The sequence below is a fragment of the Salvelinus sp. IW2-2015 genome, linkage group LG19 (assembly GCF_002910315.2).
Source record: "Salvelinus sp. IW2-2015 linkage group LG19, ASM291031v2, whole genome shotgun sequence".
Classification (NCBI taxonomy): Eukaryota; Metazoa; Chordata; class Actinopteri; order Salmoniformes; family Salmonidae; genus Salvelinus; species Salvelinus sp. IW2-2015.
The window spans coordinates 6430917-6447265 of record NC_036859.1 but is presented as its reverse complement, the minus strand read 5'-3'; the positions used below and the strand labels follow the sequence as shown (position 1 = coordinate 6447265).

The 16349-nt window shown below is 42.1% G+C and overlaps 1 protein-coding gene across 2 annotated transcripts in view; it reads left to right on the top strand.

Annotated features, from left to right (window-relative positions):
- Positions 1-16349, top strand: part of LOC111979446 (fizzy-related protein homolog) — a 36609-nt gene that overhangs the window by 6398 nt on the left and 13862 nt on the right. For both annotated transcript variants that reach the window (XM_024009991.2, XM_024009992.2), the window contains 5 exons: positions 12397-12525; positions 12643-12706; positions 12806-12936; positions 13099-13181; positions 13344-13527. In XM_024009991.2, the coding sequence (XP_023865759.1) occupies positions 12397-12525; positions 12643-12706; positions 12806-12936; positions 13099-13181; positions 13344-13527 (591 nt within the window). The remainder of the gene's footprint in view (positions 1-12396; positions 12526-12642; positions 12707-12805; positions 12937-13098; positions 13182-13343; positions 13528-16349) is intronic.

Genomic DNA, 16349 nt, shown 5'->3' with positions numbered 1-16349 from the left:
TTTCCAACTAAATTGCATTTTGGGAAATGTTAAATTATGTTTTAATTGCCTGCGTCATTACAGGAGTTGCGTGTTCAATAATAGGTTATATATATATATATATATCAGTGGGGAGAACAAGTATTTGATACACTGCCGATTTTGCAGGTTTTCCTACTTACAAAGCATGTAGAGGTCTGTAATTTTTATCATAGGTACACTTCAACTGTGAGAGACGGAATCTAAAACAAAAATCCAGAAAATCACATTGTATGATTTTTAAGTAATTAATTTGCATTTTATTGCATGACAAGTGTTTTGATCACCTACCAACCAGTAAGAATTCCGGCTCTCCACAGACCTGTTAGTTTTTCTTTAAAGAGCCCTCCTGTTCTCCCCTCATTCCTGTATTAACTGCACCCGTTTGAACTCGTACCTGTATAAAAGACACCTGTCCACACACTCAATCAAACAGACTCCAACCTCTCCACAATGGCCAAGACCAGAGAGCTGTATAAGGACATCAGGGATAAAATTGTAGACATGCAACAGGCTGGGATGGGCTACAGGACAATAGGCAAGCAGCTTGGTGAGAGCAACAACTGTTGGCGCAATTATTAGAAAATGGAAGAAGTTCAAGATGACGGTCAATCACCCTCGGTCTGGGGCTCCATGCAAGATCTCACCTCGTGGGGCATCAAATGATCATGAGGAAGGTGAGGGATCAGCCCAGAACTACACGGGGCCTGGTCAATGACCTGAAGAGAGCTGGGACCACAGTCTCAAAGAAAACCATTAGTAACACACTACACCCGTCATGGATTAAATCCTGCAGCGCACGCAAGGTCCACCTGCTCAAGCCAGCGCATGTCCAGGCCCGTCTGAAGTTTGCCAATGACCATCTGGATGATCCAGAGAAGGAATGGGAGAAGGTCATGTGGTCTGATGAGACAAAAATAGAGCTTTTTGGTCAAATCCACTCGCCGTGTTTGGAGGAAGAAGAAGGATGAGTACAACCCCAAGAACACCATCCCAACCGTGAAGCATGGAGGTGGAAAATCATTCTTTGGGGTGCTTTTCTGCAAAGGGTACAGGATGACTGCACCGTATTGAGGGAGGGAGGATGGGGCCATGTATCGCGAGATCTTGGCCAACAACCTCCTTCCCTCAGTAAGAGCATTGAAGATGGGTCGTGGCTGGGTCTTCCAGCATGACAACGACCCGAAACACAACAGCCAGGGCAACTAAGGAGTGGCGCCGTAAGAAGCATCTCAAGGTCCTGGAGTGGCCTAGCCATCTCCAGACCTGAACCCAATAGAAAATCTTTGAGGGAGCTGAAAGTCCGTATTGCCCAGCGACAGCCCGAAACCTGAAGGATCTGGAGAAGATCTGTATGGAGGAGTGGGCCAAAATCCCTGCTGCAGTGTGTGCAAACCTGGTCAAGAACTACAGGAAACGTATGATCTCTGTAATTGCAAACAAAGGTTTCTGTACCAAATATTAAGATCTGCTTTTCTGATGTATCAAATACTTATGTCATGCAATAAAATGCAAATATAATTACTTAAAAATCATACAATGTGATTTTCTGGATTTTGTTTTAGATTCCGTCTCTCATAGTTGAAGTGTACCCATGATAGAAATTACAGACCTCTACATGCTTTGTAAGTAGCCTGCAAAATTCGGCAGTGTATCAAATACTTGTTCTCCCCACTGTATATATATATATATACACAGTGGGGCAAAAAAGTATTTAGTCAGCCACCAATGTTGCAAGTTCTCCCACTTAAAAAGATGAGAGAGGCCTGTAATTTTCATCATAGGTACACTTCAACTATGACAGACAAATGAGGGGGAAAATCCAGAAAATCACATTGTATGATTTTTTATGAATTATTTGCAAATTATGGTGGAAAATAAGTATTTGGTCACCTACAAACAAGCAAGATTTCTGGCTCTCACAGACCTGTACTTCTTCTTTAAGAGGCTCCTCTGTCCTCCCATCGTTACCTGTATTAATGGCACCCTGTTTGAACTTATCAGTATAAAAGACACCTGTCACACCTCAAACAGTCACACTCCAAACTCCACTATGGCCAAGACCACTATGGCCACTATGGCCAAATACTTTTTACTTAAGATGATAGGTTTGCTATTGTTGCATGTTTCCATTAACTTCTTATGGCTGCAGGGGCAGTATTGAGTAGCTTGGATGAAAAGGTGCCCAGAGTAAACTGCCTGCTCCTCAGTCCCAGTTGCTAATATATGCATATTAGTATGGGATATAATAACTGAAGTTTCTAAAAATGTTTGATGATGTCTGTGAGTATAACAGAACTCATATGGCAGGCAAAACCTGAAAATCCAACAAGGAAGTGGAAAATCCGGTTTGTAGGTTTTCAACTCATCGCCTATCGAATACACAGTGGGATATGGGTCAGTTTGCACTTCCTACGGCTTCCACTAGATGTTAACAGTCTTTAAACCTTGTCTGATGCTTCTACTGTGAAGTGGGCCGAAGGAGAGGGGAATGAGTAGGTCTATCATGACCTGACCATGCACATAACCATGCGCGTTCATGTGAGAGCGAGGTCTGTTCCATCGCACTTCTGAAGACAATGGAATTCTCCGGTTGGAATATTATTGAAGATTTATGTTAAAAACATCCTAAAGATTGATTCAATACATCGTTTGACATGTTTCTACTGACTGTTACGGAACTTTTTGACATTTCGTCTGCTTTTAGTGAACGCGCTTCGTGACTTTGGATTGTTTACCAAACGCGCTAACAAAAGTAGCTATTTGGACATAACGAACAAAACAAACATTTCTTGTGGGAGTCTGGGGGTGCATTCCGACGAAGATCAGCAAAGGTAAGTGAAGATTTATAATCTATTTATGACTTTTGTTGACTCCACAATTGGCGGGTAACTGTATGGCTTGCTTTTGTGCTGAACGCTGTTCTCAGATTATTGAATATTGTGCTTTTGCCGTAAAGCTTTTTTGAAATCTGACACAGCGGTTGCATTAAAGATAAGTTTATATTTAATTCTATGTAAACATGTATCTTTCATCAAAGTTTATGATGAGTATTCTGTTATTTGATGTGGCTCTCTGCAATTTCTACGGATATTTTGGAAGAATTTCTGAACATGGCGCCAATGTAAACTGAGGTTTTTGGATATGAAATTGAACTTTATCGAACAAAACATATATGTTTGTGTAACATGAAGTCCTATGAGTTCATCTGATGAAGATCATCAAAGGTTAGTGATTAATTTTATTCTCCATTTTCTGTGTTTTTTCTGTGATTTTGGGTGACCTAACATAATCGTTTGTGGTGCTTTCGCTGTAAAGCCTTTTTGAAATCGGACACTGTGGTGGGATTAACAATAAGTGTATCTTTAAAATGGTGTGAAATACTTGTATGCTTGAGGATTTTTAATTATGAGATTTCTGTTTGAATTTGCGGCCCTGCACTTTCACTGGCTGTTGTCATATCGATCCCGTTAACGGGATTGCAGCCCTATAAGCTGTTAATAACATGTATGTTCCTTGTATGCATGCATAGTGTTTTCTGTTGGCCACGACATTTTAGTGTTTTGAAAAAATGTAACCTGGTTAACAAGGGTATGTTGTTGCAGAAAAGTGTACCGTCATTTGCGTCACCCGAGATCCAAATCCCCTGATAGTAGATCAGGAGTACGAGTAGGCTATACTTGCCCCGACATGTACGAGAACCTGTTAGTGTATTTAGTTTTGCAGAACTGTATATGGAACATAATGTTAGGCTAAGCAAAACACACTGTCAGTATTTTGAAGTTCAAAGCTACTGAACAAAGGCTGGATTTCCTCAGATCACTGACAATCGTCTGATCCTGGCTCCTCCCTAAGCGATTATATAACAAAACTGCTTTGTGAAGACTAAAGGGAGTGTCTATGTGTGAAACTAGGGCTTTGCTATTTAACACGTGTGTGAAGTCTAAAAGCTAAGGTTTTATTAAATAGTCTATTTTATTCAGGTCCCCTGGTGTTTATCTAAATTAAAATCACCTATGATTGACCTCTTCTGTTTACTTAATAACAAGTTTTACCCCTCCCCTCTCTGTGGAAACCCATTAAAATAAGACCTTAGGCTACATGTATTTTCTTTCAATCGTATTTCTATTGAACAGTTCATCTGCAGGAATTTTTCTGCCTTGAATTCCTTATGCAGGCCACCTACGCTTTGTTTTGGGCCACCTACAGTACCAGTCAAGTTTAGAGATACCTACTCATTCAAGGTTATTTTGTTATTTTGACTATTTTCTACATTGTAGAATAATAGTGAAGACAGAACTATGAAATCATGTTCTAACCAAAAAAGTGTATTCTTCAAAGTAGCCACCCTTTGCCTTGATGTTAGCTTTGCACATTCTTGGAATTCTCTCAACCAGCTTCAGCTGGAATGCTTTTCCAACAGTCTTGAAGGAGTTCCCACATATGCTGAGCACTTGTTGGCTGCTTTCCTTCACCCTGTGGTCCAACTCATCCAAACCATCTCAATTGGGTTGAGGTCGGGGGATTGTGGAGGCCAGGTCATCTGATGCAGCACTCCATTACTCTCCTCCTTGGTCAAATAGCCCTTACACAGCCTGGCGGTCTGTTGGGTCATTGTCCTGTTGAACAAATGATAGTCCCACTAAGCGCAAACCAGATGGGATGGCGTATCCTGCAGAATGCTGTGGTAGCCATGTGGTTAAGTGTGCCTTGAATTCTAAATAAATCACAGATGGGTCACCTGCAAAGCACCCCACAACTCCTTCATGCTTCACGTGGGAACCACACATGCAGATTATCTGTTCACCTAGTCTGTATCGCACAAAGACGGTTTGAACCAAACATCTCAAATTTGGACTCATCAGACCAAAGACCTGTCACTGTTTAATGCCCATTGCTCATGTTTCTTGGCACAAGCAAGTCTCTCTTATTGGTGTCCTGTAGTAGAGGCTTCTTTCCAGCAATTCAACCATGAAGGCCTGATTCACGCAGTCTCTTCTGAACAGTTGATGTTGAGATGTCTGTTACTTGAACTCTAGCATTTATTTGGGCTGCAATTTCTTAGGCTGTTAACTCTGCTGCAGAGGATATGTTCAGAGGTAACCCTCTGTCTTCCTTTCCTGTGGTGGTCCTCATGGAGCCAGTTTCGTCATAGCTCTTGATTGTTTTTGAGACCGCATTTGAAGAACATTTCGAACTTCTAATTCTCTGCATAGATTGACTTTCATGTCTTAAAGTAATGATGGACTGTTTTTTTTGGTTGTTTGTGCTGTTCTTGCCATAATTTGGACTTATCCCTATTTGGTAAAAGACCATCTTCTGTATACTACCACTACCCTGTCACAACACAACTTATTGGCTCAAATGCATTAAGGAAATCAATTCCACAAATTAACTTTTAACAAGGCACCACCTGTTAATTGAAATGCATCTTTAAAATGGTGTGAAATACTTGTATGCTTGAGGATTTTTAATTATGAGATTTCTGTTTGAATTTGGCGCCCTGCACTTTCACTGGCTGTTGTCATATCGATCCCGTTAACGGGATTGCAGCCCTATTAAGCTGTTAATGAAAMATGTATGTTCCTTGTATGCATGCATAGTGTTTTCTGTTGGCCACGTCATTTTAGTGTTTTGAAAAAATGTAACCTGGTTAACAAGGGTATGTTGGCAGAAAAGTGTACCGTCATTTGCGTCACCCGAGATCCAAATCCCCTGATTGTAGATCAGGAGTACGAGTAGGCTATACTTGCCCCGACATGTACGAGAACCTGTTAGTGTATTTAGTTTTGCAGAACTGTATATGGAACATAATGTTAGGCTAAGCAAAACACACTGTCAGTRTTTTGAAGTTCAAAGCTACTGAACAAAGGCTGGATTTCCTCAGATCACTGACAATCGTCTGATCCTGGCTCCTCCCTAACCGGTATAATAACAAAACTGCTTTGTGAAGACTAAAGGGAGTGTCTATGTGTGAAACTAGGGCTTTGCTATTTAACACMGTGTGTGAAGTCTAAAAGCTAAGGTTTTATTAAAATAGTCTATTTTATTCAGGTCCCCTGGTGTTTTATCTAAATTAAAATCACCTATGATTGACCTCTTCTGTTTACTTAATAACAAGTTTTACCCCTCCCCTCTTCCTGTGGAAACCCATTAAAAATAGACCTTAGGCTACATGTATTTCTTTCAATCGTATTTCTATTGAACAGTTCATCTGCAGGAATTTTTCTGCCATTGAATTCCTTATGCAGGCCACCTACGCTTTGTTTTGGGCCACCTACAGTACCAGTCAAAAGTTTAGAGATACCTACTCATTCAAGGKTWTTTTGTTATTTTGACTATTTTCTACATTGTAGAATRATAGTGAAGACAGAACTATGAAATCATGTTCTAACCAAAAAAGTGTATTCTTCAAAGTAGCCACCCTTTGCCTTGATGTTAGCTTTGCACATTCTTGGAATTCTCTCAACCAGCTTCAGCTGGAATGCTTTTTCCAACAGTCTGAAGGAGTTCCCACATATGCGAGCACTTGTTGGCTGCTTTACCTTCACCCTGTGGTCCAACTCATCCCAAACCATCTCAATTGGGTTGAGGTCGGGGGATTGTGGAGGCCAGGTCATCTGATGCAGCACTCCATTACTCTCCTCCTTGGTCAAATAGCCCTTACACAGCCTGGCGGTCTGTTGGGTCATTGTCCTGTTGAAAAACAAATGATAGTCCCACTAAGCGCAAACCAGATGGGATGCGTATCGCTGCAGAATGCTGTGGTAGCCATGCTGGTTAAGTGTGCCTTGAATTCTAAATAAATCACAGATGGGTCACCTGCAAAGCACCCCCACAACTCCTTCATGCTTCACGGTGGGAACCACACATGCAGATTATCTGTTCACCTAGTCTGTATCGCACAAAGACGGTTTGAACCAAACATCTCAAATTTGGACTCATCAGACCAAAGACAACTGTCCACTGGTTTAATGCCCATTGCTCATGTTTCTTGGCACAAGCAAGTCTCTTCTTATTGGTGTCCTGTAGTAGAGGCTCTTTCCAGCAATTCAACCATGAAGGCCTGATTCACGCAGTCTCTTCTGAACAGTTGATGTTGAGATGTCTGTTACTTGAACTCTAGCATTTATTTGGGCTGCAATTTCTTAGGCTGTTAACTCTGCTGCAGAGGATATGTTCAGAGGTAACCCTCTGTCTTCCTTTCCTGTGGTGGTCCTCATGAGAAGCCAGTTTTCGTCATAGCTCTTGATTGTTTTTGAGACCGCATTTGAAGAACATTTCGAACTTCCTAATTCTCTGCATAGATTGACTTTCATGTCTTAAAGTAATGATGGACTGTTTYTTTTTGGTTGTTTGTGCTGTTCTTGCCATAATTTGGACTTAKCCCTATTTGGTAAAAGACCATCTTCTGTATACTACCACTACCYTGTCACAACACAACTTATTGGCTCAAATGCATTAAGGAAATCAATTCCACAAATTAACTTTTAACAAGGCACACCTGTTAATTGAAATGCATTCCAGGTGACTACCTCATGAATCTGGTTGAGGCTGCCAAGAGTTTGCAAAGCTGTCATCAAGGCAAAAGGTGGCTACTTTGAAGAATCTAAAATATCTTTTGATTTGTTGAAACACTTTTTTTTTTATCAGACATGATTCCATATGTGTTATTTCRTAGTTTTGATGTMTTCACTATTGTTCTACAATTAGAAAACAGTAACAAWTAARGAAAAACMCRTTAATGAGTAGGTGTGTCCAAAATTATGACTGGTACTGTATATAAGGTCCCATGGTTGACCGTGCATGTCAGAGCAAAAACTAATCCACGATGTCAAAGGAATTGTCCGTAGTGCTCCAAGACAGGATTGTGTCGGCACAGATCTGGGGAAGGTTCCCAAAAAAATGTCTGCAGCATTGAAGGTCCCCAAAAACACAGTGGCCTCCATTCTTAAATGGAAGAAGTTTGGAATCACCAAGACTCTTCCGAGAGCTGGCCGCCCGGYCAAACTGAGCAATCTGGGGAGAAGGGCCTTGGTCAGGGAGGTGACCAAGAACCCGATTGTCACTGACAGAGCTCTAGAGTTCCTCTGCGGAGATGGGAGAACCTTCAAGAAGGACAACCATCTCTGCAGCACTCCACTAATCAGGCCTTTATGGTAGTGACCAGACAGAAGCCACACCTCAGTAAAAGGCTCATGACAGCCCGCTTGGAGTTTGCCAAAAGGCACCTACAGACAAGATTCTCTGGTCTGATGAAACCAAGATTGAACTCTGGCCTGAATGCCAAGTGTCACTTCTGAAGGAAATCTGGCACCATCTCTACRGTGAAGCATGGTGGTGGCAGCATCATGCTGTGGGGATGTTTTTCAGATGTAGGTACTGGGACACTTGTCAGGATCACTGGAAAGATGAACGGAGCAAAGTACACAGAGATCCTTGATGATAACCTGATCCAGASTGCTCAGGACCTCAGACTTGAGCGACGGTTCACCTTCCAACAGGACAACGTCCCTAAGCACACAGCCAAGACAACTTAAGAGTGGCTTCGGGAAAAGTCTCAATGTCCTTCAGTGACCCAGAGCCTGGACTTGAACCCGATCGAAGGTCTCTGGGGAGACCTTAAAATAGCKGTGTCAACAACGCTCCACATCCAACCTGACAGAGCCTGTGAGGATCTGCAGAGAAGAATAAGAGAAACTCCCCAAATACAGGTGTGCCAAGCTTGTAGTGTCATACCCAAGAATACTTGATGCTGTAATTGCTGCAAAAGGTGCTTCAACAAAGTACTGAGTAAAGGTCTGAATACTTATGCAAATTAGATATTTCAGTTTATTTTTAATAGATTAGCAAAAAAGTCAACATGTTTTTGTTTTTTCATTATGGGGTAATGTGTGTAGATTGAGGAGATAAAAAATAAATAAATCTATTTTAGAATGAGGGGATAAAAAAAATAATGTTTTTTTAGAATGAGGCCTAACAATGTGGGAAAATGTCARGTGATATGATTACTTTCCGAAGGGACTGTGTGTTTGTGTGTGTGCTCAGCAGAAAAAGAAACGTCCCTTTTTCAGGACCCTGTCTTTCAAACTTCACAGATCTTCATTGTAAAGGGTTTAAAGACTGTTTCCCATGCTTGTTCAATGAACCACGAACAATTAATGAACATGCACCTGTGGAACGGTCGTTAAGACACTAACAGCTTACAGACGGTAGGCAATTAAGGTCACAGTTATGATAACTTAGGACACTAAAGAGGCCTTTCTACTGACTGAAAAACACCACAAGAAAGATGCCCAGGGTCTCTGCTCATCTGCGTGAACGTGCCTTAGTCATACTGCAAGGAGGCATGAGGACTGCAGATGTGGCTAGGGAAATAAATTGCAATGTCCGTACTGTGAAACGCCTAAGACAGCGCTACAGGGAGACAGGACGGACAGCTGATCGTCCTCGCAGTGGCAGACCGCGTGTAACTACACCTGCACAGGATTGGTACATCCGAACATCACCTGCGGTACAGGATGGCAACAACAACTGCCCGAGTTACACCAGGAACGCACAATCCCTCCATCAGTGCTCAGACTGAGGCTGGACTGAGGGCTTGTAGGCCGGTCCTCACCAGACATCACCGGCAACATCGTCGGGCACAAACCCACCGTCGCTGGACCAGACAGGACTGGCAAAAAGTGCATCATCGGACTGAGCTTGTTGTCATTGCAGGCAATCTCAACACTGTATATTACAGGGAAGACATCCTCCTCCCTCACGTGGTACCCTTCTTGCAGGCTCATCCTGACATGACCCTCCAGCATGACAATGCCACCAGCCATACTGCTCGTTCTGTGCGTGATTTCCTGCAAGACAGGAATGTCAGTGTTCTGCCATGGCCAGCGAAGAGCCCAGATCTCAATCCCATTGAGCACGTCTGGGACCTGTTGGATCGGAGGGTGAGGGCTTGGGCCATTCCCCCCAGAAATGTGGGGTAACATCTCACAGCAGGAACAGACAAATCTGGTGCAGTCCATGAGGAGGAGATGCACTGCTATTTACACATGTTAAGTTTGCTGAAAATAAACGCAGTTGACAGTGAGAGGACCTTTCTTTTTTTGATGAGTTTGTATATATGTGTATCTTTGAACTGACAATCACCAAAATACATTTGTCAGGGAGAATTTGAAATTCTTTTAATTTACCTGTATTGATTTTATGTTTTGAGCAAAGGAACACCGCTTTAGTCATGGTAGAATGGGAATTTAATTTCTCTCAGTATTTGCTATATAGGGCACTAAAATCAGCGTTTTGCAGAAAACGTGGACGGAATCCAGGCATTAAAATATAATTAAAAATGTATTATACTTATTAGAAAATAACTTAATTTGCCCAAGTTAATCATAATGTGGGAACAAAATGCTTCAGTAATTTGTATTTTCTGCCACTTTCTGAAACGGCACAGGAATGCCCATCTCTGTGTTATGTAAACCCCCACCGATATRGGTTTCACTGACTTATACAGTATCTGCTGATATTTTTATTATAGCTGGACCAAAAAAATTCATGAAATGAATGTGCTTAAAACAGCACTAACAAAGATACTCAAAGCTGATTTCTTAMATTTGAGGAAAGGACATTAATGTAAGCACCACATACAATTTAGGAGCACCAGAAAGACAATATATTTTTTTAAATAGATAAACTTACTCTATTGAAAGGAGGATATACTGCACACAGATTCCAGCAAATAATTATTCTCTGAAGACTGAGCTGCCTTATACTAGCCAGCTGGAAAACAATGACATGGAAYACATTTTCAATGTATTGGTACTTAGCTATATTTTCGTAAATTGTAGGGCTGTAGCAACTGAATTCTGGTAGTAGTCACTAGAAAGGAAAGGAAAAACATCAATCACAACATTTGCAGCTGGAATAGCGCTGCCTCTCGCCCAAGGCGTTGCCTCAGTGAATGGTATTTTCTATGCGGGATCTTTGGGACGTCACTACCCAATTTGAAGTTTAACTTTTTTAAATGGTAAGGTTTATGATTAGGTTAGGGTTTAGCATAGGGACGTCCCAAGGATTCCTGTTAACACTACCCTCAGTGAACGGTGTCCACTATCACACTGCTGGCAAGATGGGGGTGACGAAACGTGAATTTGGACCAGTCCCTGACAAATGACAACCCATACATCAAAAAGTAGCCATGAAGCGCTATTTTGTAACCTGCTGTTTTTGTGTGTGTGTGTCTATATAAACATTTGAATGACAGAGCTTGAGGAATAACCTTTGCAAAGAGCAAATATAAAACACCAGATTTTTCCGSCTTCACTAAAGGGCTGCAACGTTAACATCACCAAAGTTGAACGTTCTTAGCACGGCTTTACATTTGGGCACAGCATCAATTGTTTTTTACGACACCCAAAACCATACCATGACACTTAATGTAACAGTATATGGCCAGTKTGCATTTCTGGCACTTTATTGAGCTGCCAAGCTTCTATCTACGAAGCACTCAACGTAGAAGCAGTAACAGTTAGTTTACAGTAATTCACTGTCCTCCCCGACAAGTGTAGTTGCGTTGGGTGATCGTGTCCAGTCTTGCTGTATCGCGCCAAGGCAAGRTGGGTTTATAGCCATGTAAAGAGTGCCCTATTAATTATTTGGCGATACAAATACATTCATAAAAGTCCAACCAATAAATCGGTCGGCCTCTAGTGGGGTGCGCGCGTATGTCTAGAGTGTGTACATTGTGCAGCCGTTTGCTATCATGCTAATGATAACCGTATGCTGGTAATGGAAAGGTTTTCCCAAAAACCTTACTGATTTTAAATGTTAACCACAAAGTAGCCTATGCCTACCTGGCATAATGACATGATTATTTGTATCAATCAAGTGCCCATTTGTTTGGCACACTGCAATCACATGAGCGCTACAGAAACACTGCTAGCTAAACTAAACAACAGCATGGTGTGCACTTGCATTTAAGAATAACTACACCCAAAATTCTAAGTTTCTTTAGGTTTTTCGCACAACTCAAAAGTGGTCTCCTAATGTGTTTGCCAAAATCCAGAAGTATTCCTTTAAATCTATTTCCCTAGAGGCAGATGAGGTCGTGAATACCATTTGTATGTCTGTCCTGTATGAAGGAAGTTGGTAGTTTTTGCGAGCCGGTGCTAACTAGCATTAGCGCAATGACTGGAAGTYTGTGGTATCTACTCAAAATAAAACAGATTTGTATAATGCCCTAGCTTTAAAACTGCAAACATTTTAGCTCCACTCCATGGAGAAACGTGTAGATTTGCAGGAAATTGGCTTWAAAAATTGTGTCCTCTTATGACGATTCCCCMTCTTACACTGTATCCTTCGCTCTTTCCCCCTGTAAAGAAGGCCATAGATGCAATGCGAGCGCTGACACCCACCAACTCCCCTCTGTCGTCACCAAGCAAACATGGCGACCGCTTCATCCCCTCCCGCGCCGGCGCCAACTGGAGCGTCAACTTCCACCGCATCAACGTGAGACCCCTGCGATGCACCCTGGGATTTTGTCTTCTGCCCTAAGTTTTACATCTGTGTTGATTGTATCACTTTCTGGGTTTCAGCACATGTAATCACTGTGTTGATGTTGTGTAGGAGAATGAGAAGTCCCACAATCAGAACAGGAAGACAAAGGATGGCACAACAGACACTAGCAAAGGTAACCCTCTTGACTCCTTTAAAGTCTCCTACGGCACTTAATCTGTGCTGCTCATGCATGTCTGCTCACCCCCTCGGTCCTCCACTATTTCTCCTTTAGCAGACGGCCTGGCGTACTCTGCCCTGCTAAAGAACGAGCTGCTGGGGGCAGGCATAGAGAAGGTCCAGGACCCCCAGTCAGAGGATCGCCGCCTCCAGCCCTCCACCCCTGCCAAGAGGAGCCTCTTTARTGTCCGTAGTAGGCCCTTATACATTCTGGGGCAATGGCGTCTTTTTCAAAACTACCAGAACTAGTGTACTGTATGCTGGAGTTAGCCACCTTTTAATATTTGTTAGTCGTACTACAACGTGTTAACTTCTGATTCTGAATATGCCACTTGTGTGGGTTTACAGTATTCTGTCTGTGCCAAACGGTCTCTCCCTGAGGATGRCAACACGGTCTCTCCATACTCCCTGTCTCCTGTTAGCAGCAACAGGTAACCTTCACCTTCTCATACATTTGATATTATATGGCCAACAGTGATGTTTTATTTCTCCTCACCCTCTCATTCCATTCTAATGATATTACTCTTGGTGAAGAAGAGTCTCTTCTGTTTCACATTGAATGAGCAATCCAGCCCTCCTTGTCTCCCTCCTAGTCAGAAGCTGTTACGGTCGCCTAGGAAACCCACACGTAAGATCTCTAAGATCCCCTTCAAGGTGCTGGATGCTCCGGAGCTGCAGGATGACTTCTACCTCAACCTGGTGGACTGGTCCTCCCTCAACGTCCTCAGTGTCGGCCTGGGAACCTGTGTCTACCTGTGGAGCGCCTGCACCAGCCAGGTGGGGAGGGGGGGGTTTGTGTGTTAAAGGGTAACTCTCAACCCAAATTTCAGCCTTTGCCCAACCCCTTCTAATTAAAAAAAAAAAAAAATGCATTCAGGTGAGAAGATGTGGGTGTGGGGAATTGCTCATGAATATTAATCTGATGAAATGAATGTGCATGGCAAGTAAATAGGGCTTTGGGCAGTTGGCTCACAGTGGTAAGTAAGGTGGCGAGTTCCTGACATCTATTCCCCCATGGGGTGCAAAAATAATCTGAGGTGTAAACTCCCATTTATTGCATATTGTGTTGGGAAGAAGTGMGATCATCACCTTAAAAATTAACATGAGGGGCTCAATTCAATCCATCCCGTATTGCATTATTACGCAGTAGCTCTTTTTCCAATGGTCAAATTAACTCACATATTTGTCTTAGGTTCTGTGTAAAAACCTAGAATTACTACCAGGGCGACCCCCTCTTACAGGTATGCTTTCACTTTTCAAAATTAGGAGTGTCTGGGCTTGGGATGAATATTGTAAATAAAGCATTTGGAGAAGAAGAAAAAAATCTTATCTACCCCACGTGGGATTAGAACTCACAACCATTGTACTATGAGCCAACTGTCATAGWGGACTGCGCCACCAATCTGTCATAGCATTCAGGGGAAAAATACAACTAGTTGACAGTTGTTCTTATGATGGATGTTAATTTAGTTTTTTAAATATATTTTCACAAAAGTAGTGCACTGGGCCTTTTACTAGTATTAACAGACCAATCTATACATATGTAGCTTGGGCAACAACAAAAAAATTCCAGCATCTCCACTTGGGCAAAAAAGTTAGTTGTATAATTAACAGTATCTTGCAGAATTCAATAATTGGAATTGTAAGAGTTGTCCCTTTCTCTACGATTCTTATTCTAATTGTATACAGAAAGAACAAAACCCCGACCTCAAACATTTACATCTAAAGGTGAAAAGTTATGGGCAAAGACACAAAACATATACATTCAATATTTTTCTCGATCAAAAAAAAAACTGAGTAGTATTAATTTACCATCCATAAACAACTTAATGTACATTATTGTATTGTACATAGGCTGGTCATGTAGGTTTGTACCTGTAGACTTTCCATCACCATGAAGAAAAACAATGCACAATACAGTAATTGAGTACACAGAAATAAGTTGCATTGGCAAAGTATTTCAAGAAACTGGAAAACATATCAAGCTAGTATTTTTATATTCAAGTATGTATTCCTTCAGATTAACTTTTTKGTACAAATAATTATTAGACTCAAGTTACAATTGCTGGTAAACACTCAGAGTTAGTTAAACCTTTCCTATATTATCAAAAATCTAATTAAATTGTATTTGTCACATACACGTGTTTAGCAGATGTTAATGCGGGTGTAGTGAAATGCTTGTGTCTTTAGCTCTAACAGTGCAGTACTATCTAACAGTAATATCTAATAATACACACAAATTTAAAGGAATGGAATAAAGAATATATAAATGTTTGGGCAAGCATTGTCAGAGCGGCATAGACYAAGATACAGTATATATGAGATAAGTAATGCAAAATATGTAAACATTATTAAAGTGAGTGGTGTTCCATTTATTAAAGTGGCCAGTGATTCCAAGTCTATGTATATAGGGCAGCAGCCTCTAATGTGCTAGTAATGGCTATTTAACAGTATTTAAAAGTCTGATGGTCATTAGATAGAAGCTGTTTTTCAGTTTCTCAGTCCCAGCTTTGATGTACCTGTACTGACCTCGCCTTCTGGATGATAGCAGGTTGAACAGGTAGTGGCTCGGGTGGTGGTTGTCCTTGATGATATTTTTTGCTGTCCTGTGACATCGGGTGCTGTAGGTGTCCTGGAGGGCAGGTAGAGCCCTGCACTTGCGGGCGGTGCAGTTTCCGGACCAGGCGGTGATGCGGCCCGACAGGATGCTCTCGATTGTGCATCTGTAAAAGTTTGTCGGGGTTTTAGGTGCCAAGTCCTCTTGAGGTTGAAGAGGCTCTGTTGCGCCTTCACCACACTGTCTGTGTGGGTGGACCATTTCAGTTTGTCAGTGATGTGTACGCCGAGGAACTTAAAGCTTTCCACCTTCTCCACTGCGGTCCCGTCGATGTGGATAGGGGGGTGCTCCCTCTGTTGTTTCCTGAAGTCCGCGATCAACTCCTTTGTTATGTTGACGTTGGGTGAGAGGTTATTWTCCTGGCACCACACTCGCAGGGCCCTCACCTCCTCCCTGTAGGCTGTCTCGTCATTGTTGGTAATCAGGCCTACTACGGCTGTCTGCAAACTTGATGATTTGAGTTGGAGGYGTGCATGGCAACGCMGTCATGGGCGAATAGGGGGTACAGTAGGGGGCTGAGCATGTATCCTGGTGTTSAGTATCAGCAAAGTGAAGGTGTTTTTTCCTACCTTCTTCAGGGTCAGGAAGTCCAGGACCCAGTTGCACATGGTGGGGTTCAGACCCACGGCCTCAAGCTTAATGATGAGCTTGGAGAGTACTATGGCATTGAATGTTGAGCTATAGTCAATGAACAGCATTCTTACATAGGTGTACCTCTTGTCCAGATGGGATAGGGCAGTGTAGGATTGCATCGTCTGTGGATCTAATGGGGCGGTAAGCAAATTGAAGTGGGTCAAGGGTGTCAGGTAAGGTAGAGGTAATATGATCCTTGGCTAGTCTCTCAAAGCACTTCATGATGACAGAACTGAGTGCTACGGGGCAATAGTCCTTTTAGTTCAGATTAGAGATGCACCCATATAAAAACATAATCCACCTATTTCTTTCACTTACTTGTAGGGATGTACGATATATCGGTGAGCAT